The sequence below is a fragment of the Trichomycterus rosablanca genome, chromosome 10, assembly GCF_030014385.1.
Source record: "Trichomycterus rosablanca isolate fTriRos1 chromosome 10, fTriRos1.hap1, whole genome shotgun sequence".
NCBI classification, from domain to species: Eukaryota; Metazoa; Chordata; class Actinopteri; order Siluriformes; family Trichomycteridae; genus Trichomycterus; species Trichomycterus rosablanca.
The window spans coordinates 34,509,232-34,532,696 of NC_085997.1; the positions used below are offsets into that span (position 1 = coordinate 34,509,232).

The window sequence follows — 23,465 nt, forward strand, 5'->3', positions numbered from 1 at the left end:
CAGGTGTTCCTACAGCTTCTAAATTAAATCTTTCTTTTGGCTTTGGATTATAACTCCACCCTTCTGGACACATTTCCTCTCAGCGCCAAGTGACAGTTTGATTTTTTTCCTGACCTTGGAAGAAGATCACTGTTCCATATAATTGTTAATGGGTGCGTTTAATCAAGCTCTGTTTACAGCGCTATACAAAAGTTTGTGCCCCCCCCCCAGTAAGTGAACATGTCATCTCTACGTGAAACTATTGGTCCGAAAATAAAGGTGCTATTACACTTGTACACTTCACATTTAATGTTTTATATTCTTCCAGATTGTTCAGTTGTGTGTATGAGTGTGTGTGTGTGTGTGTGTGTGTGTGTGTGTATGTGTAACGTCTCTTCTCTCATTTATTTACAGCACAGTGCCTGATTGCTCACCCAGATCTGCTGATCCTGAACACCATTTCTACATCATTTCCCAGCAGGTGGTCCCGAATGCTCCTCCAGGTGAGAGAGATGTTAAAATTTGAGCTTTACAAAGATGTTTACAGTATACTGTCTCATGCTAAAGTTTTTGCACCCCTTGGTTGATTCCTAGGGTTCCTCTACAGCAGGGTTTTTCAAACCTTTTTTTTCAAGTGACCCACATTATGTCTAGAGTCTAGAATTTTTTACTTGACCCAGGCAACACAGACAATCCATCTTACTCTCTCTGTTTTGCGCTGTCCAATCTGGTCCCACTTTGGTTTACAAGACATAACATAAAGCCTCCACAAGGGGGCGATCATGTTCAAGTTTGTGTGTTTTTGTGCTGTTAAAATTAGTTTATTTAATTATTATTATTTTTCTTTTTTTTTCAAAAGAAATGTGTCACAGAGAAAAATAATAATTTGGAAAAACCCTGCTTTACAAGCAATATTTTCTATTTATTTATGCTTTTTCTCCCAATTTAGTGTAGTCAATTTGTCTTCTGCTGCTGTGGTTTCCTGATTGCGTTCAAGGAGGGTATATTGCTGCTCACTCGACCTCCAATGCGTCTTTTATGCCAGTGCTTTGGTGGATTTGCACATGAGGCTCATCCACTTTCTGCACAGGCACCTCAGTCTGCTAACCAGGATCCTTGCACAGCGTTCGAAGACCCGCGCCCACTTAGTCCGGTCATTTCCCCACCCAGCAGACTTGGTGGGCAGTTTTTGTCTGCTGCAGGCACTGCCAACTGTGCTCGCTAGAGGGCGCTAGGCGACCGGTAGCAGAGCTGAGATTCGAACCAACAGTGCTAGTGGAATATCTCACTGTGCCACCTGGGTGCCACAAGAAACAAATTTTTGTGTGAATGTGCTCTTTTAACTGCACACTAACTTAGCTGGAAGAAATAAAGTAGTGAAGGTGCCATAACAGGTGCCATAACTTTGACAAGTACAGTGTTATTAAATGTTATAATACTGTGTAAAATGGAAAAAAAATGACAAAGCCTTTACTAAAGTTTTTGGACTCCACTGAACCACTCTGAGCAACATTATGTTCAAACAGACCAGACTTGGAGCAGTGTTGAAACTGTTGAGTGGATGCCCTGCTGAAAGCTAAAGCAAATGTTTCTTGAGGAGAATCTGTCCATGAGTTGAAGCTGAGTTGTTAATAGGCTACACAGCAGGACAGAAATCCAAAATACAAGAGCAAACGTACATCTGAATTGCTAAATAAGATACAAAATATAATTCTAGTCCTAGTCCTGACTTTAACCCATTTGAGATGTTGGGATTAGACCCCGATACCTGATCTATAATGGTTCTGTGAAAAAGAGAGGAGCTGAGATTTCTTCACACTGAGGTGGAAGACCTAGTAGTTAGCAGTTATTAAGTTATCAACGGGGAATGGGGGCCAATAATTTTTTTTACCAGCAGAGGTCTAATACAGACACAGATTTGCATATTTATTTCCAGTTTTTCATGTATTTGCTTCTCAGATGCAGTCCTGGAGTGTTTTGGGAGCCTCTGGGAGCTACACTACCCCTACCTGTGCAAATCCAACACCCTGTCTGAACTCTATATGAGAACCAAGAAGCAAAGAGACACATCATCACACATAAAAGGAGGTAATCATACGGCTCTGTGTAGAAGTCTTTTTATTTTATACAGGCATCATAATGAGTCCTGCACCTACAATGTCACTGAGAAATGAGGACAATTGCAGGATGCATGACTAAAGTAGAACAATGCAGCGGCTGAAAACAAGGAAACAAAAAGAGAATGAACAAAAAGAAACCCAATAATAAGCCGAGCACAAAGTGGGGAAAAAAACCTAACAGAGCCTAACATGACAAGCCATTATACCTCTAACAGGGTGTACTCACTGAACACTCCACCCCCCCCCCCCCACACACACACACACCACCACCACCACCACCGCCCCTGCAATCACATGCAAATCACAAAGATAGAAGAAATGCAGAAGAGCTTGAAATGGGAAAGCAAAAGATGACCTGCAAAAAAGGCAAAAAGGTGAAGACCTGCCACCAAGTGAAGCCTGATCCTGATCCAGACGTGTGCAGAGACAAAAAACAGACAGGAAATAAAAGGACCCAAAGAAGAGCTGGATGACAAGCCTGGTATATAAAGGACCCCAACTTACTGAAGCAAGTAACACTTAATGAGGCTTATGCCAAGTTCACACTACACGACTTTCCAAGTCGTCCGGTCACTGTACAGTTTACACTACACAACTAGATCTCTTGTAATCCCTTGTAATCGGGAGTCTTTCAAGTCGGTGTGTATTTCACACTACACGACTGATCGGCGATAGTGGGTTTCACACTACACCATCTATCACCAACTGGAATCTCAGACGAGCTTCTCTGGTCTCCCAAACGCGAGAAGTGACGAGAGGTTCAATGATACCACGTCCAAAAATGCACGTCAACAAGTAGCGAGCGATCAAAGTTTGTGCGCTGATGTGCAGCGTAAAATCAAGTAGGGAAAATAGGAACAGCAGGGATTGTTCCATAGTGAGTTGGAGGTTAATAAATATTTTTTGCAATGCAGCGTTAGTGTTATGATTTGTAGAGAACGATAAGGTCAGAAATACTTGTGTGTGTGCCGATGTATTCTGATATAAACTATATTATGCCCCTGTCCCACTTTTTTATAACTAATCCCCTGCGTTTCCTTTTACCCCGTATCTTGCATTCTCATTGGCTGTCGACATAGCACGCATAGTTGCCAGTCGGCCGACTCATATCCAGATATTCAACAAGCTAAATATCTCTCTTCAGTCGCGAATGCCGAAGTGCTCCTGAGCCGGCAAATCTAGCGCCGACCAGTCGCTGAGCGAAAATCAGGGCAAAAATCATGTAGTGTGAACTAGGCATTACTCTCACTCACTCACTCACTATTCACATGCTGTTAATAAATCCACAGATAGATGGCTAGCTTGTAGGTAGGTAGATCAGTTGGTATGTATATATTAGAGCAGTCAGTCAGTGATAGGTAGCTTGGTCGTTAGGTACACATTCGTTAGGTTGTTAGGTATTTTTTCTACTTATTTATGCCTCCGAGGAGGGTACATTGCCTGCTCCACGCTCCTTCTGATGCAAGCACAGTCCCTCAACCCCTTCTTTTTTGCCCACGCCTCGGTTTCGCACATGAGGCCGTATTTTGTGCCTGGAGAGACACACAACAATCTCCATGCTCATCCACTTCTGCACAGGTGCATCGGGCTGCCAACATGAGTCCATGCACAGCCTTGAAAGACCCCACCCACTTATAAGCCCGTTTTTTTCCACCCAGCAGACTAGTGGCCAAACTTGTCTGCTGCAGGCAGTGCCAATCGAGCCCATTAGAGGGTGGCCAGCCAACCGGTAGCAGAGCTGATATTCAAACTGGGGATTCAGAATCTCAGTGCTGGTGTGCTAGCAAAATATCCCGCTGCACCACCTGGGTGCCTACACATAGATATTTTGAGTTATTTTATTTTACTCTAACTGTGCAATAACGGTGTGTGTGTTTATTCTTGCAGCTTTAAGTGACTTTTTCTCTCCACCAGAGATAGTGTTACATCATGTACACTAATAGTTCCTTATTTATTCAAAGAAACATATAATCACTGCAGATGAGTTCCGTGTTCAAACCTCAGATTTAATAAAAAAATTTGTGGTTTATTTTCAGAAAGCCCTGCAGGAATAAGAAGTGTGTTACGAGGCAGGGGAGGGAGGAGAACGATTCGAAGCAGCCTTAAAAATGCCACCCTGCTCCAGCTGCCCATACGAGATCCCTCCATCACCAGAGAGTGTAGGTCTTTACCTTCAGTAAGAGTGTTTGGGATTTTTGTGAATTTTAAATGACAATGGAAAGTGCCTCAGTACATAAAGTGAGCTGAATCTCACACACCTGCAAGAATGGAAATTAAAACGGGTTCAAATGTTTAATCAAGGTAGAACGATGCTACAACAGTCACTAACAGAAAAACTGGACAATTGCAAATGACAAATTAATAGAAACCATGTATTAAAAGAAAGACTCGAATACATACGCAACCCGCAACAGAAAAAGTGGATAGAACAGGGATAGTGCAGAAATGAGGGAACAGACTGGGAACTTGTCAACAAAACTCAAGCTTAATCCACCAGCGACCTACAAGACAAGCACTCGATAGAAGATAGATACTTAATTTATCCTGAAGGAATTTAATGATTGATAATTTATTTATCCAGAAGAAATTACACACCAGTCTAAAAACTTAAATCTGCTGAATCCCTGTTAGAACACTTACAAAAGTGAGTTCTCAGTAAAGATGCGATTAAAGTCTTTAATCGTCTGTAAAGGACAGTGAAAGACGGCTGTTAAAAACACAAGAAAGCTGCCATGACACCACTGGACACCTCTCACATCCAGGATGGGTCTCTTCTAACAGCTGCACACAGAAATGCCAGCAAAATCAAACCAGCAAAATAATAAAAAAGCAGTACAGAATTTATATATCATACCATGACTAAAGTAAAGACTTTGGTGCCGCACTTATGATTGTCATCAACTGTGCAAACTCATGATCCTGTAAGAAAGTCCAACGTCTGAGAACTGAGGGTCCTCTGGTGGGTTTTGTTTTTGTCTTGGGTTAACTTAGGGTCGTTTTTGTGTTTTATATGCCACCCCTTTCTATCCAAATGCTAATGTGTGGTCATTTTGAGTCTGAACTACTGCAACTCCCTCCTGGCAGGTGCTCCAATGTCCACTAATAAACCTCCGCTATTGACTGAAAATGCAGATTCTAGCCTGGTTTTCAATCAAACCCAAACACTGATGCATCACCCCACTGCTGCACTCTCCTCACTGCCTTCTTGTAGTTGCTCCATTCAGTTCAAAACAATGATGCTCGCCTACAAAGCCAAAAGCAAACCAGCCCTGATCTAACTTAGAGAACTCATCGAACCCTGTTCTGCACCACAAACCCTTCGGGCCACAAGTCTGGCTCGTCTTGATCTAAGAATCAAAGATCTTCTGTATACAAGCACCCAGATGAACTTCTCCTGTCTGTTCAAAAAGCAGTGAGAGTCTCTCACTGTTTTTTTTTTCTCTTTTTCTCCGATTTCCTCCCAATTTTCTCCCCTAATCTAGTCATATCCAATGACCCTGGTTGCATTACGTTTCATTTCTTCTGATTCAACCCTCCACCACCACTGACACACGCCCGCTCCGACACATGAGCAGCACCGACTGCATCTTTTCACCTGCACGAGGCGAGTTCATATGCAGATCAGCCTTGTGCACGGAGAGACACACCCTGATCAACGTATTATTCCCCAACTCTGCGCAGGCGCCATCAATCAGCCAGCAGAGGTCGTAATTGCACCAGTTATGAGAAACCCTGGCCCGGCTCATGCCATCCCTGAACAACAGCCAATTGTTGTTCATGTGGTCGCCCAGCCCAGTATGTACAGTGTATCACAAAAGTGAGTACACCCCTCACATTTCTGCAAATATTTTATTATATCTTTTCATGGGACAACACTATAAACATGAAACTTGGATATAAGTTAGAGTAGTCAGTGTACAACTTGTATAGCAGTGTAGATTTACTGTCTTCTGAAAATAACTCAACACACAGCCATTAATGTCTAAATAGCTGCAACATAAGTGAGTACACCCCACAGTGAACATGTCCAAATTGTGCCCAAAGTGTCAATATTTTGTGTGACCACCATTATTATCCAGCACTGCCTTAACCCTCCTGGGCATGGAGTTCACCAGAGCTGCACAGGTTGCTACTGGAATCCTCTTCCACTCCTCCATGATGACATCACAGAGCTGGTGGATGTTAGACACCTTGAACTCCTCCACCTTCCACTTGAGGATGCGCCACAGGTGCTCAATTGGGTTTAGTCCATCACCTTTACCTTCAGCTTCCTCAGCAAGGCAGTTGTCATCTTGGAGGTTGTGTTTGGGGTCGTTATCCTGTTGGAAAACTGCCATGAGGCCCAGTTTTCGAAGGGAGGGGATCATGCTCTGTTTCAGAATGTCACAGTACATGTTGGAATTCATGTTTCCCTCAATGAACTGCAGCTCCCCAGTGCCAGCAACACTCATGCAGCCCAAGACCATGATGCTACCACCACCATGCTTGACTGTAGGCAAGATACAGTTGTCTTGGTACTTCTCACCAGGGCGCCGCCACACATGCTGGACACCATCTGAGCCAAACAAGTTTATCTTGGTCTCGTCAGACCACAGGGCATTCCAGTAATCCATGTTCTTGGACTGCTTGTCTTCAGCAAACTGTTTGCTGTCTTTCTTGTGCGTCAGCTTCCTTCTGGGATGACGACCATGCAGACCGAGTTGATGCAGTGTGCGGCGTATGGTCTGAGCACTGACAGGCTGACCTCCCACGTCTTCAACCTCTGCAGCAATGCTGGCAGCACTCATGTGTCTATTTTTTAAAGCCAACCTCTGGATATGACGAGGAACACGTGGACTCAACTTCTTTGGTCGACCCTGGCGAAGCCTGTTCCGAGTGGAACCTGTCCTGGAAAACCGCTGTATGACCTTGGCCACCATGCTGTAGCTCAGTTTCAGGGTGTTAGCAATCTTCTTATAGCCCAGGCCATCTTTGTGGAGAGCAACAATTCTATTTCTCACATCCTCAGAGAGTTCTTTGCCATGAGGTGCCATGTTGAATATCCAGTGGCCAGTATGAGAGAATTGTACCCAAAACACCAAATTTAACAGCCCTGCTCCCCATTTACACCTGGGACCTTGACACATGACACCAGGGAGGGACAACGACACATTTGAGCACAATTTGGACATGTTCACTGTGGGGTGTACTCACTTATGTTGCAGCTATTTAGACATTAATGGCTGTGTGTTGAGTTATTTTCAGAAGACAGTAAATCTACACTGTTATACAAGCTGTACACTGACTACTCTAAGTTATATCCAAGTTTCATGTCTATAGTGTTGTCCCATGAAAAGATATAATGAAATATTTGCAGAAATGTGAGGGGTGTACTCACTGTGATACACTGTATATATATATATATATATATATATATATATATATATATATATACTGGACTCTATATATATATACATACAGTATATACTGTATACATATACAGTGTATCACAAAAGTGAGTACACCCCTCACATTTAATATTTAAGTATATCTTTTCATGGGACAACACTGACAAAATGACACTTTGACACAATGAAAAGTAGTCTGTGTGCAGCTTATATAACAGTGTAAATTTATTCTTCCCTCAAAATAACTCAATATACAGCCATTAATGTCTAAACCACCGGCAACAAAAGTGAGTACACCCCTTAGTGAAAGTTCCTGAAGTGTCAATATTTTGTGTGGCCACCATTATTTCCCAGAACTGCCTTAACTCTCCTGGGCATGGAGTTTACCAGAGCTTCACAGGTTGCCACTGGAATGCTTTTCCACTCCTCCATGACGACATCACGGAGCTGGCGGATATTCGAGACTTTGCGCTCCTCCACCTTCCGCTTGAGGATGCCCCAAAGATGTTCTATTGGGTTTAGGTCTGGAGACATGCTTGGCCAGTCCATCACCTTTACCCTCAGCCTCTTCAATAAAGCAGTGGTCGTCTTAGAGGTGTGTTTGGGGTCATTATCATGCTGGAACACTGCCCTGCGACCCAGTTTCTGGAGGGAGGGGATCATGCTCTGCTTCAGTATTTCACAGTACATATTGGAGTTCATGTGTCCCTCAATGAAATGTAACTCCCCAACACCTGCTGCACTCATGCAGCCCCAGACCATGGCATTCCCACCACCATGCTTGACTGTAGGCATGACACACTTATCTTTGTACTCCTCACCTGATTGCCGCCACACATGCTTGAGACCATCTGAAGCAAACAAATTAATCTTGGTCTCATCAGACCATAGGACATGGTTCCAGTAATCCATGTCCTTTGTTGACATGTCTTCAGCAAACTGTTTGCGGGCTTTCTTGCGTAGAGACTTCAGAAGAGGCTTCCTTCTGGGGTGACAGCCATGCAGACCAATTTGATGTAGTGTGCGGCGTATGGTCTGAGCACTGACAGGCTGACCCCCCACCTTTTCAATCTCTGCAGCAATGCTGACAGCACTCCTGCGCCTATCTTTCAAAGACAGCAGTTGGATGTGACGCTGAGCACGTGCACTCAGCTTCTTTGGACGACCAACGCGAGGTCTGTTCTGAGTGGACCCTGCTCTTTTAAAACGCTGGATGATCTTGGCCACTGTGCTGCAGCTCAGTTTCAGGGTGTTGGCAATCTTCTTGTAGCCTTGGCCATCTTCATGTAGTGCAACAATTCGTCTTTTAAGATCCTCCGAGAGTTCTTTGCCATGAGGTGCCATGTTGGAACTTTCAGTGACCAGTATGAGAGAGTGTGAGAGCTGTACTACTAAATTGAACACACCTGCTCCCTATGCACACCTGAGACCTAGTAACACTAACGAGTCACATGACATTTTGGAGGGAAAATGACAAGCAGTGCTCAATTTGGACATTTAGGGGTGTAGTCTCTTAGGGGTGTACTCACTTTTGTTGCCGGTGGTTTAGACATTAATGGCTGTATATTGAGTTATTTTGAGGGAAGAATAAATTTACACTGTTATATAAGCTGCACACAGACTACTTTTCATTATGTCAAAGTGTCATTTTGTCAGTGTTGTCCCATGAAAAGATATACTTAAATATCTGCAGAAATGTGAGGGGTGTACTCACTTTTGTGATACACTGTACATATATACATATATACATATATACATATATACACACACACAGTATATACAACCCCTGGCAAAAATTATGGAATCACCACTCTTGGAAGATGTTCCGTCAATTGTTTAATTTTGTAGAAAAAAAATAAATCACATACATGCCACAAAACTATAATTTCTCAAACTGTCAACCTTCTGGCATTAAGAAACAATAAAAAAAAGAAACAAATATAATAGTTGTGGTCAGTCACAATTGCTTTTTTTAGATCAAGTAGAGGAAAAAAATATGGAATCACTCAAATCTGAGGAAAAAATTATGGAATCACTCTGTAATTTGCAGTTTAAAAACAAAACATCTGCAGCAGATTAGATTTGCTAATTATTCTTCAGTTTAAAAAGAGTGCTTACACCTCGGAGAGCTGTTGCACAAAGCAGATTGTCATGAATCATGGTTCCAACACAAGATATGTCAGTTGAAACAAATGAGAGGATTATAAAACTCCTTCAAGAAGATAAATCATTGTGGAATGTCGCAAAAGATGTTGGTTGTTTCCAGTAAGCTGTGTTTAAAATCTGGACCAAGTACAAACAAAATGGGAAGGTTGTAAAAGGGAAGCATACTGGTAGACCAAGTAAGACATCAAAGCATCAAGATAGAAAACTTAAAGCAATATGTCTTGAAAACAGAAAATGCACAACAAAACAAATGAGAAACAAGTGGCCGGAAAGTGGAGTCAATGTCTGTGACTGAACTGTAAGAAATCACCTAAAAGAAATGGGATTTACATACAAAAAAGCCAAACAAAAGCCATCATTAACACCTAAAAAGAAAAGAACAAGGTTAAAGTAGGCTAAAGAAAAGCAATCGTGGACTGTGGGGGACTGGATAAAAGTGATCTTCAGTGATGAATCGCGAATCTGCATTGGGCAAGGTGATGATGCTGGAACTTTTGTTTGGTGTCTGTCCAATGAAATTTATGAAGAAAACTGCCTAAAGAAAACATGTTAATTTCCACAGTTGTTGATGATATGGGCCTGCATGTCGGGTAAAGGCACAGGGGAGATGGTCTTCAATAAATGCCAAAGTCCACATTGAAATTTTGGACGCTTTTCTTATTCCATCAGTTGAAAGGATGTTTGGTGATGATGACTTCATTTTTCAAGATGATAATGCATCTTGCCATAGGGCAAAGGACGTGAAAACTTTCCTTCAAGAAAACATATAATGTCAATGGCATGGCCTGCAAATAGTCCGGATCTCAATCCATTTGAAAATCTCTGGTGGAAATTGAAGAAAATGGTCAATGACAAGGTTCCAACCTGCAAAGCTGATCTGGCAACAGCAATAAGAGACAGTTGAAGGCAGATTGATGAAGAATACTGTTTGTCATTAGTTAACTCCATGCCTCAGGGAGTTTAAACCATTATAAAAGCCAGAGGTGGTGCAACAAAGTAATAATGGTGCAGTGTTTTCTAATGATTCCATAATTTTTTCTTCAGATTTGAGTGATTCCATATTTTTTTCCTCTACTTGATCTAAAAAAAAGCAATTGTGACTGACCACAACTATTATATTTGTTTCTTTTTTTATTGTTTCTTAATGCCAGAGGGTTGACAGTTTGAGAAATGATAGTTTTGTGGCATGTCTGTGATTTTTTTTTTTTCTACAAAATTAAACAATTGAAAGAACATCTTCCAAGAGTGGTGATTCCATAATTTTTGCCAGGGGTTGTATATATACAGGTGCTGGTCATAAAATTAGAATATCATGAAAAAGTTGATTTATTTCAGTAATTCCATTCAAAAGGTGAAACTTGTATATTATATTCATTCATTACACACAAATGTTTATTTCTTTTAATGTTGATGATTATAACTAATGAAAACCCCAAATTCAGTATCTCAGAAAATTAGAATATTACTTAAGACCAATACAAAAAAAGGATTTTTAGAAATGTTGGCCAACTGAAAAGTATGAAGATGAAAAGTATGAGCATGTACAGCACTCAATACTTAGTTGGGGCTCCTTTTGCCTGGATTACTGCAGCAATGCGGCGTGGCATGGAGTCCATCAGTCTGTGGCACTGCTCAGGTGTTATGAGAGCCCAGGTTGCTCTGATAGTGGCCTTCAGCTCTTCTGAATTGTTGGGTCTGACGTATCACATCTTCCTCTTTACAATACCCCATAGATTTTCTATGGGGTTAAGGTCAGGCGAGTTTGCTGGCCAATTAAGAACAGGGATACCATGGTCCTTAAACAAGGTACTGGTAGCTTTGGCACTGTGTGCAGGTGCCAAGTCCTGTTGGAAAATTAAATCTGCATCTCCATAAAGTTGGTCAGCACAGGAAGCATGAAGTGCTCTAAAACTTCCTGGGAGACGGCTGCGTTGACCTTGGACCTCAGAAAACACAGTGGACCAACACCAGCAGATGACATGGCACTCCAAACCATCACTGACTGTGGAAACTTTACACTGGACCTCAAGCAACGTGGATTCTGTGCCTCTCCTCTCTTCCTCCAGACTCTGGGACCTTGATTTTCAAAGGTAATGCAAAATTGACTTTCATCAGAGAACATAACTTTGGACCACTCAGCAGTCCTTTCTGTCTTTAGCCCAGGCGAGACGCTTCTGACGCTGTCTCTTGTTCAAGAGTGGCTTGACACAAGGAATGCGATAGCTGAAACCCATGTCTTGCATACATCTGTGCGTGGTGGTTCTTGAAGCACTGACTCCAGCTGTAGTCCACTCTTTGTGAATCTCCTCCACATTTTTGAATGGGTTTTGTTTCACAATCCTCTCCAGGGTGCGGTTATCCCTATTGCTTGTACACTTTTTTCTACCACATCTTTTCCTTCCCTTCGCCTCTCTATTAATGTGCTTGGACACAGAGCTCTGTGAACAGCCAGCCTCTTTAGCAATGACCTTTTGTGTCTTGCCCTCCTTGTGCAAGGTGTCAATGGTCGTCTTTTGGACAACTGTCAAGTCAGCAGTCTTCCCCATGATTGTGTAGCCTACAGAACTAGACTGAGAGACCATTTAAAGGCCTTTGCAGGTGTTTTGAGTTAATGAGCTGATTAGAGTGTGGCACCAGGTGTCTTCAATATTGTACCTTGTCACAATATTCTAATTTTCTGAGATACTGAATTTGGGGTTTTCATTAGTTGTCAGTTATAATCATCAACATTAAAAGAAATAAACATTTGAAATATATCAGTCTGTGTGTAATGAATGGATATAATATACAAGTTTCACTTTTTGAATGGAATTACTGAAATAAATCAACTTTTTCATGATATTCTAATTTTATGACCAGCACCTGTATATATATATATAGAGTCCAGTGGCGGCGTGCTTTACACCACTGCATCTGACACTTTGCATTGCGCTTGGTGATGTAAGGCTTGGATGCAGCTGCTTGGCCATGAAAACCCATTCCATGAAGCTCTACACACTGTTCTTGAGCTAATCTGAAGGCCACATGAAGTTTGGAGGTCTGTAGCGATTGACTCTGCAGAAAGTTGGTGACCTCTGTGCACTATGCGCCTCAGCATCCGCTGACCCCGCTCTGTCATTTTACGTGGCCTACCATTACGTGGCTGAGTTGCTGTCGTTCCCAATCGCTTCCACTTTGTTATAATACCACTGACAGTCAATTCAGTAGCGAGGAAATTTCACGACTGGACTTGTTGCACAGGTGGCATCCTATCACGGTTCCACGCTGGAATTCACTGAGCTCCTGAGAGCGACCCATTCTTTCACTAATGTTTGTAGAAGCAGTCTGCATGCCTAGGTGCTTGGTTTTATACACCTGTGGCCATGGAAGTGATTGGAACACCTGAATTCAATGATTTGGATGGGTGACTAAATACTTCTGGCAATAAATATATACATATATATATATATATATATATATATATATATATATATATATATAGTCAATAAATAAATGTATATATACCATACCAGCACAACACACACTAACACCCCACCACCATGTCAGTGTCACTGCTATGCTGAGAATTATCCACCACCCAAATAATACCTGCTCTGTGGTGGTCCTGTGGGGGTCCTGACCATTGAAGAACAGGGTGAAAGCAGGCTAAAAAAGTATGTAGAGAAACAGATGGACTACAGTCAGTCATTGTACAAAGTGCTTCTATATGATAAGTGGAGCTGATAAAATGGACAGTGAGTGTAGAAACAAGGAGGTGGTTTTAATGTTATTGCTGATCAGTGTATATCCACTAAAGACTAAGTAGTGTGAAGGCCTCAGAGAAGTAAATGGTGAGCTTTACTAATCACCTGTTTTACCCACATATTTGTTCTAACAAGGATTTAGCAGATTAAAGTCTTAGACTGGTGTGTATTTGTACTGGAGTAAGTAAATGTTGACTACGGAATCTTTTCTTGTGAAACACTGGATGAGAAGGTCTGATAATGATGAAACGTAAATGTAAACGTGGGCACGGCAGCCGGGCTCATCTCATGTTCACCCTCAGCAGAGCATTCTAAATGTGAGCTCTAAATATTGTAACACTTAAACCAGCTTCTTCTTTTTTTAGTATTTTTTACTTTCCTTATATTCATGTTTTCTTGTCAAAACACTGGAAATAAAAACACACAGTCTGAACATCACAAAGAACTTCAGCTCATGCCAAGAATATTTCTGGCTTGTTAGAAATTCTCTTTCAGTATGGGGGGTGTAAAATATTAAACATGTTTGCATGAAAGCAAACCCCACTGTGAGCTTTGAATGGAAAAACAAGACTTGTCGAGAATGATCGACTAGGCTTGACGCGCCGCTCTGACTCTCTATGCTGCAGGAGGGTGGCGGTGTGGGCGCCACCCACGCGTCTCCAGGGACCTGGTTCAAATCCTCACCTTTACTTCTTCTTCACATTACAAGAACACATGTACATGCTGCTATTCTTGTACTCTATGGTAGCAGTGTGTTCAGTGCATGTAAACAACAGTTTGAGGAAGTCCTGTTCCTGTTCTTGACTGTACTTCGGTTTAGTCACATTTACATTTTCAGCATTTAGCAGACGCTTTGATCCAAAGTGACTTACAATACTCACTCACTCACTTTCTTAACCGCTTATCCAGTTAGGGTCGCAGCGGGGTGCTGGAGCCTATCCCAGCTTATCACCTGCACTTTGACGAGTGCAGTGCAGCTCAGCACTGTGTACGGAGACACACACCCTGACAGCACTCTTTTCCCGTCTCTGTGCAGGCGCCATCAATCAGCCAGCAGAGGTCGTAACTGCACCAGTCATCAGAGAGAGACCCCATCCGGCTTAGTCCCACCCATATCTGAACAACAGGCCAATCGTTGTTCATGTGCCCCCTCAGCCTAGCCGGCAGGCAGAGCTGAGATTCGATACAACGTATTCCAGATCCCAGCTCTGGTTCCAGCGTGTGTTTTTACCGCTGCGCCACCTGAGCGGCCCCCCTATCCCAGATTTTCAATGGGCGCAAGGCACACAGTAACACCCCGGACGGGGCACCAGGGCAGACACACACACACACACACATACACACACCCATTCATCTATAGGGCAATTCAGTGTCTCCAATTAACTTGACTGCATGTTTTTGGACTGTGGGAGGAAACCGGAGCTCCCAGAGGAAACCCACGCAGACACGGGGAGAACATGCAAACTCCGCACAGAAAGGGACTTACAGTACTGTGACAGGATACAGTATAAGCAATTGAGGGTTAAGGGCCTTGCTCAAGGGCCCAACAGTGGCGACCTGGCAGTGGTGGAGCTTGAACCAGTGACCTTTCGATTACTAGTCCTATACCTTAACCACTACGTTACAGCTGGTTTATGAAACAAGGTTGGTTCGACGTGTCTGTTGACTTGCACAAATCCTGACCTTAACCCTATTAGATACCTGTGGGATGAATTGGAACACTGACCACGAGCAAGGCCTTCTCGTCCAACATCAGTGCTTGACCTCAGAAATGTTCTTATGACCATCTTCTGCTGGGATGGAACCCCAATATATGTATTGACTACATTAAAGCTCTAAAAGAAGATATTGAATGAATGGATGAATAGGTAGTAGTCACACAGCAACACAGGTCATGGGAACAGTCTGTAATGAGTTTGATATGTTCTCCCATACTTGCCTGTATAGTTTTTTTTTTCTGGGTGAATTTTCCAAGGTATGAGTGAGTGAATGTGTGTGCGTGTGTGTCGGCCTGCCATGGTTTGTCCAGGGTGCATTTCTGCTTTGTGCCACCAGGTAATATCCATTTTGATTGGCACACTCCATTTAGAGACGGACAAAAAATTTTTTTTACACTGATGGTGTGTTGACTGTGCTCTGGTAGGAAACAATGAAGTTTTCCTCACTTTCTACATGTAGAACGTCACCTAGTGGACCAGAAAAGCAACTTCATGATAAAATGATCTGGATCAAGCTGATATTTAGAATCGATATTTCAATAATATTGTGATCAATATATCGCCCAATCCACATTGTCAGAATCACTTTAATTAGTCCAATCACTTATGCTCTTGCAAAGGAGGGCATTTATACCTCAGTCAGTAAGGTACTGGACTAGTAATTGGAAGGTTGCTGATTCAAGTCCCTCCACTTCCCAGGCGTCACTGTTGGGCTCTGAACCTTGAATTGCTTGAATTGGATTGTTTTTATTGCAATTATATACCGCTTTGGGTAAAATCATTTGCTAGATGCCAAAAATGTAGCCAGGCCAGCCACCTTCTGTACATGTTACAACAGAGTGGCTTTGTAGTAAGAGAGTGAAGGTGCTAGACTGCCTGCCTGCAGTCCAGATCTGTCACTTATTGAAAATGTGTAGAGCATTTTGAAGCACAGTATACAAAAACAGAGACTCTAAATTGTTGACAGAGTTTCTAGTCATAGGTATTAACTAGGGATGTAACGATACACTGTACCCACGATGCGTTGTGATGCGATTCACGATACTGGGTTCACGATACGATTTTTTCCCCGATTTTTTTAACTGAAATTGAAGACAGATTATGACAAAGTTTCCTTTTATTATTCCTCTTAAAAAGGAAATAAAATACTGTATTTGTGCTTATCTTTTATTTATCTAAATAATGAATGTTCTGAGGTAGGTACAAACTGTGCGAAACAATTTTGAATTAAGCCCAATTTGGCTGAAAAACCCCGAATTTGGCAACCAGGCGTATAGCGCCAGTGACGTCAACCAGGTGAGGTACCAGATTGCATCCAAGGAGAGCACGTCGCTGTACACACCTCTTCCAACACGTGCACAGCCCTCCTCTTCTCGCCTCTGCATTCGGCATCAGGGTCCTTACACAGCGTATGAAGACCCACCCACACATAGTCCGGCCCCCACCCTGCAGATACGGTGGCCAATTGGTGTCTGCTGCAGGCACGGCCAATTATGCCCGTCAGATGGCGCCCAACCGACTGATGGCAACACCGAGTTTCGAACTGAGGAGTTTAGAAACTCGATGCTGGTGTGCTAGCGGAATATACCACTGTGCCACCTGGGCGCCCTGAAACGTGGAATTTTTGAATCGGTTATTAACTGTATTGTGGTGCATCGTCACATCCCTAGTGTTAACGTACTGTATCTGGCTATGGCGGGTAATTTAAGTGCAGTTTGCCATGTTTTTAGCGGTTCTCAATTAAAGCCACATTAATTGTGTCTTAATTAAAGCCTCTTATTGTGTTTTATTGTTGTTATATCAACTCTTCCTCTCTCTCTCTCTCTTTCTCTCTCTCTGTCTCTCTCTTTGGGCGGCACGGTGGCTAAGTGGGTAGCACTGTCGCCTCACAGCAGGAAGGTCCTGGGTTCGATCCCCAGGTGGGGTTCTCCCTGTGTCTGTCTGGGTTTCCTCCGTGAGCTCCGGTTTCCTCCCACAGTCCAAAGACATGCAGTCAGGTTATTGAAGATACTAAATTGTCCATGACTGTGTTCGATATAAACTTGTGAACTGATGAACCTTGTGTAACCAGTAACTACCGTTCCTGTCATGAATGTAACCAAAGTGTAAAACATGACATTAAAATCTTAATAAACAAACCAACACTCTCTCTGTTTCCTCTCCCAGCTCTGTCGTTTGCATTGCGGACCCTGTACAGGCCAAACGAGTGTCCTGATCAGTGGGGCGAGGCCGTCCTGGCTACTGCCAACCTGCTGGGACTCCCACAGCTCTTCCAGAGGTGGGTCTTCACACATTCCATTCTAATCCAGTCTCTACTTTCATACCCCAGGTTACAAAGTCTAGTGCATTGTGTGTGATTAAAGCCTGACTTTACAGTCGTCAGCATATTTTGGGACAAGGACTGATCTACAACTTGATCAATAACTGAGCTCCTTGTCTGTATTGACTGCTAGTGAAGTGTGAGCTGATTAACTAGAGGATTTTTCCTTCTGCCATTTAGATTTAGACCTTTGTCACACCAGCACAAAATAACATTTATTTTTGGACATTTATTTCTGGCAAAAATTATTCTGCAGCAAAAACCTCCAGTGAAAGAAAAAAACAAGCAGCAGCAGGCAGATGGCACACTAACAAGAAGAGGCTGAGCTCTCAAGTTTGCGTCTCGGCGAAGCATGGCATCCGTCCATCATATTAGATTTTTTTTTAATGACAATAGTTGTGCCACACTGAATGCTGGGATTGCCTTCGCTGCTAAGGAAGAATCGGAAGCTCCCTTGTTATTCAGTCAGATTATCACTCAGAATCACGGCACCTCAGTAAAAGCATTTTAGTATGTAAGAATTTAGACATGCCTTCTTCTCGGGGGTGTGTAGCATGGCGTAAAATGTGTCTATGTAGAGAGATCACCAGGTTTTCAGACAGACCCATAAAGCATAGCGTGTCTCTCAGTGAGAATCCACTGCTGGCTGGTGTAAAGAAGTGGCCGGTGACTTTACACTGACTGTTCTTCAATGGTCAGGACCCCCACAGGACCACCACAGAGCAGGTATTATTTGGGTGGTGGGTCATTCTCAGCACTGCAGTTGGTGGTGGTGTGTTAGTGTGTGTTGTGCTGGTATGAGGAGTTTTTAAACACCCCACTGTCACTGCTGGACTGAGAATAGTCCACCAACTAAAAATATTCAGCCAACAGCGCCCCGTGGGCAGCGTCCTGTGACCACTGATGAAGGTCTAGAAGATGACCAACTCAAACAGCAGCAATAGATGAGCGATCGTCTCTGTCTTTACATCTACAAGGTGGACCAACTAGGTAGGAGTGTCTAATAGAGTGGACAGTGAGTGGACACGGTATTTAAAAACTCCATCAGCGCTGCTGTGTCTGATCCACTCATACCAGCACAACACACACTAACACACCACCACCATGTCAGTGTCACTGCAGTGTTGAGAATGATCCACAACCCAAATAATACCTGCTCTGTGGTGGTCCTGTGGGGGTCCTGACCATTGAAGAACAGGGTAAAAGGAGGTTTAAAAAAGTATGTAGAGAAACAGATGGACTACAGTCAGTAGTTGTAGAACTACAAAGTGCTTCTGTATGGTAAGTGGAGCTGATAAAATGGACAGTGAGTGTAGAAACAAGGAGGTGGTTTTAATGTTGTGGCTGATCGGTGTATTTCCCAAGCAATTGCTATTAATAGAGACTACTTTTTGAAAAGGTTGTGGGGTATTTGTGCCCATTTAGTCATCAGAGCAACTGTTGGATGAGGAGGTCTGGCCCGCAATCAGCGTTCCAGTTCATCCCAAAGGTGTTCAGTAAGACTAAGGTCAGGACTTTGTACAGGTCAACAAACTATCAAACCACATCTTCATGCTTTAAACACAAGCTTGATTTGTGCTCGGAGGCATGACGGAACAGGAACAGGATTTCCTCACTAATCCGGTAATGGAAATACAGATTAGATCAGAAGAACGTCTCCTGGAATTAGAATCAGCTCGTTGGTAGACGGTCCTGAATTCTTTCTTCCGCTGGCTAGTCTTTTTAACACAGAATGTGTTCATTGCTAGTGTAGCATCATTCATTGTGATCTAGTTATAGATCTGTATAGAGCGTAATTACTCCACACGCGACTTCTGTGATTGTAGTCTCTAATAATTCATAACTATTAGCATGACAAGTTAGCATTTTAGTAACGACGGGGATGATAAATGAAGCCGTCCTATAGTTAGCTGGAGCAATAAATATCGAATTGCTTAGAAACAGGCGAACTGACAGACCTGCACAAATAAATAAATCAACAAAAAATTCCTCTTCAGACTTGAATGCTCCTCGGAAACCAGCCTATTAATCATAGTGACGAGATTTTCACACCCACTGTGAATAAAAAAAATCTGGAAACGTTTTGTAAAATGCAATAAAAAGACAAATCTGTGATTTGTTAATTATCTTGAATATTTATTTAACAGGCAAAAAGTAAAAGATAAGAAAATAATGATTTGTTTATTAGGATCTTTACGTCATGTTTTACACTTTGGTTACATTCATGACAGGAACGGTAGTTACTCATTACACAAGTTTCATATCAAACAGTCATGGACAATTTTGTATCTTCACTTCACCTCACTTGCACGTCTTTGTACTGTGGGAGGAAACCGGAGCTCCCGGAGGAAACCCACATAGACACGGGGAGAACATGCAAACTCCACACAGAAAGGACCTGGACTACTCCACCTGGGAATTAAACTCAAGACCGTCTTGCTGTGAGGCGACGGTGCTACCCACTGAGCCACTGTGCCGCCCGAAAAGAAAATATAAGTACATTTAGAATTCGAAGCCTTCAACACACTCAAAAAACTTGGGACATGGTCGTGTTTAGCACTGTGTTCCACCAGCCTTCCTGTTAATGAGCGCATCCAATTTTTACCCAATTGCGTTATGCTTCCTCTCTACTGGTGCTGACCCCGCCCCTGATTGAGGAGAGCGAACTGACACACGTCCCCTCTGACACGTGAGCAGTAGCCGACTGCATTTTTTCACCTGCACCAACTGAGTTCTTATGCGAATCATCTCTGTGTACAGAGAGCCACACCCTGATCAGCATTATTCCTCTACTCTGTGCAGACGCCATCAACCAGTCAGCAGAGGTCGTAATTGCATCAGTTATGAGATCCCTATCCGGCTCCCTAACCCTGTATGAACAACAGCCAAATGTTGTTCCTATAGCCGCCCAACCCAGCTGAATGGCAGAGCTGAGATTCGATCTGATATATTCGAAATCCCAGCTCTGGTGTGCTAGTGTGTTTTACCGCTGCGCCACCTGAGTGGCCCATGAGATTTTTTAAAAGTTTGGGAGCTGAGGACGCTAATTGGTGCAGTTTCTTTGTTTTTTTGCAAGTGGTATTTTTCTTATTTAATACGAGCTTCAGCTGCTTGCAATGTCTGATTCTTCTCTTCGAGATGCGCTAAACTTTTTCAGTAGGAGACAGATCTGGACTGTAGGCAGGGCAATCAAGCACACGCACTGTGTCTACTGTATTACAGAGGAACCTTAATTTACCGGACTAAAAGGGGGGGAGCACTGGTCCATAAAATGCAATTGTCCAAAAAGGTGAGGTTTTTTCCAGGGGGTGCAAAAATATACAAAAACACAGCACTAAGGTCCAAGTGCTAAACATTCACATATAATGAACAGTAAAATAAACAACATGAGTATAAATGTACATATGTAATGTAAAACCTGTAAATAAATAAGCATACTCCTTTAGTTTTTCTTTAGACCTACGTATATCACCCACTGTCAGTTTCTTCACACCATATTCCTCACATACGCGAGTCACAGAATCACTGCTATGCACTTTCTTAATAAGTTCTAACTTTTCAGCAATACCTAGCTAGATGCACCTCTTTTGCTTACCACTTCCCTTGTCTTTCGAAGCCATAACTAAGCACTAGAACTTGCAAAAAGGTGAGAACAAAGCGAGCCTCCCGACAAAATAAAGCCTATCACTTATGTAAACAGAGAGACGTGTCTTGTTACGCTTCCCGCAGGAATTTTAAACAATCGGACCGGACATTGGGTTTTTCAGATGGAGGATTGTTAAATCAAGGTTCCTCTGTGTATAGTCTCCCTGTGTTTGTGTAAGTTTCCTCTGGGTGCTCCGGTTTCCTTCCACAAGTTCAAAGACACACAGTCAGGCCAACTGGAACTATTAAAATTTGCCTTAAGTGTGTGTGTGTGAATGTGTGTTTGTTAATTCACCCAATGTATCTGACCCATTGCGACCCTGACCAGGATAAAGTGGGAATTAAAACAGATCATGAATGAATTGATGAATGAATGAATGAATGATTTTTATTACTATTGGTGGGGGTGGCATGGTGGCTTGGTGGGTAGCACTGTCACCTCAAAGCAAGGAGGTCCTGGGTTCGATTCCCAGGTGGAGCGGTCCGAGTCCTTTCTGTGTGGAGTTTGCATGTTCTCCCCGTGTCTGTGTGGGTTTCCTTCAGCAGCTCCGGTTTCCTCCAACAGTCCAAAGACGTGCAAGTGAGGTGAATTGAAGATACCAAATTGTTCATGACTGTTTGATATTAAAAAAACTGGAACTGGTGAATCTTGTGTCACCAGTATTTACTTGTCCTGTGATGAATGTAACCAAAGTGTAAAACATGACGTTAAAATCCTAATAAATAAATGAATATTACTATTGGTGTATATTTAGCTTTAATCACTTGATCCTGGGCACACCCACTTAATCACACCTGAGCAATTTTAAGCAGCCAGATCACCTGCTGATGAACCCACACAGACATGTGAAGGTCTAGAGGCTCTGGAGGTGTGTGGTTCCCACTGTGTTACCCCACAAAACTTCTGCATTACCTCTCCTTTCCACTAGTTGTCAGTATTGTTATTAAAATGCTCTGCATGAAATCTACACACGAGTCAGTTTGGGTAAAAAAAAAGTCATTTTATGGTACATAACGTCCCCAAAGTGTTTTCATGCACCATGTGTACACATGCTTTTTTATTTGTTCATGCGTGAGTGAGGACATGTTCAATAATCACACCCTGCTTTCACAAAGTCCACACCCGAGTCTCGGGGGAAGCGTTCGTGTTTCAGGCCCACGCACTAGACGGGGTGGATTCTCATATCCACATGAAATAATCGACATCACTGATCCACCCAGCTGGAATGAGGCTATAAAATCACATTACATCAAACCACATTCAAATAAACAGTTTGCTGGGTTGAACTCGGCACAGACAATCAGAGAAAACATATACACGGGGAATATAGAGAATCTAAACATTACAATCATTCAGTGTATGTTATGAAACTGTAAACAACTGCTTCCATACAACAGACAAGCTACCACAGACTGGACTTGGTTAGTGGAAGGTTGACTGGTTGAAGGAATGAATGGATGAATGCTTGTCGTGGATGGATGATAGGGTGATACATTGATGGTTATTTGAGTTGGTTGAGCATGAATGAGTGTGTTAATATATTGATGTTGGGTGGGTTGGTGTTTGTTTGTGTGGATGGATGGTGGATGTGCCATTTAAATATTTGGGTATATACAGTGTATCACAAAAGTGAGTACACCCCTCACATTTCTGCAAATATTTTATTATATCTTTTCATGGGACAACACTATAGAAATAAAAATTGGATATAACTTAGAGTAGTCAGTGTACAACTTGTATAGCAGTGTAGATTTACTGTCTTCTGAAAATAACTCAACACACAGCCATTAATGTCTAAATAGCTGGCAACATAAGTGAGTACACCCCACAGTGAACATGTCCAAATTGTGCCCAAAGTGTCAATATTTTGTGTGACCACCATTATTATCCAGCACTGCCTTAACCCTCCTGGGCATGGAATTCACCAGAGCTGCACAGGTTGCTACTGGAATTCTCTTCCACTCCTCCATGATGACATCACGGAGCTGGTGGATGTTAGACACCTTGAACTCCTCCACCTTCCACTTGAGGATGCGCCACAGGTGCTCAATTGGGTTTAGTCCATCACCTTTACCTTCAGCTTCCTCAGCAAGGCAGTTGTCATCTTGGAGGTTGTGTTTGGGGTCATTATCCTGTTGGAAAACTGCCATGAGGCCCAGTTTTCGAAGGGAGGGGATCATGCTCTGTTTCAGAATGTCACAGTACATGTTGGAATTCATGTTTCCCTCAATGAACTGCAGCTCCCCAGTGCCAGCAACACTCATGCAGCCCAAGACCATGATGCTACCACCACCATGCTTGACTGTAGGCAAGATACAGTTGTCTTGGTACTTCTCACCAGGGCGCTGGACACCATCTGAGCCAAACAAGTTTATCTTGGTCTCGT

At 42.7% G+C, this 23,465-nt stretch overlaps 1 protein-coding gene across 2 annotated transcripts in view; it reads left to right on the forward strand.

The window, feature by feature from the left end:
- The window catches only part of btbd16 (BTB (POZ) domain containing 16), a 47,616-nt gene that overhangs the window by 10,473 nt on the left and 13,678 nt on the right, over window positions 1-23,465 (forward strand). For both annotated transcript variants that reach the window (XM_063003857.1, XM_063003858.1), the window contains 4 exons: window positions 394-482; window positions 1,939-2,067; window positions 4,136-4,258; window positions 17,280-17,391. In XM_063003857.1, the coding sequence (XP_062859927.1) occupies window positions 394-482; window positions 1,939-2,067; window positions 4,136-4,258; window positions 17,280-17,391 (453 nt within the window). The remainder of the gene's footprint in view (window positions 1-393; window positions 483-1,938; window positions 2,068-4,135; window positions 4,259-17,279; window positions 17,392-23,465) is intronic.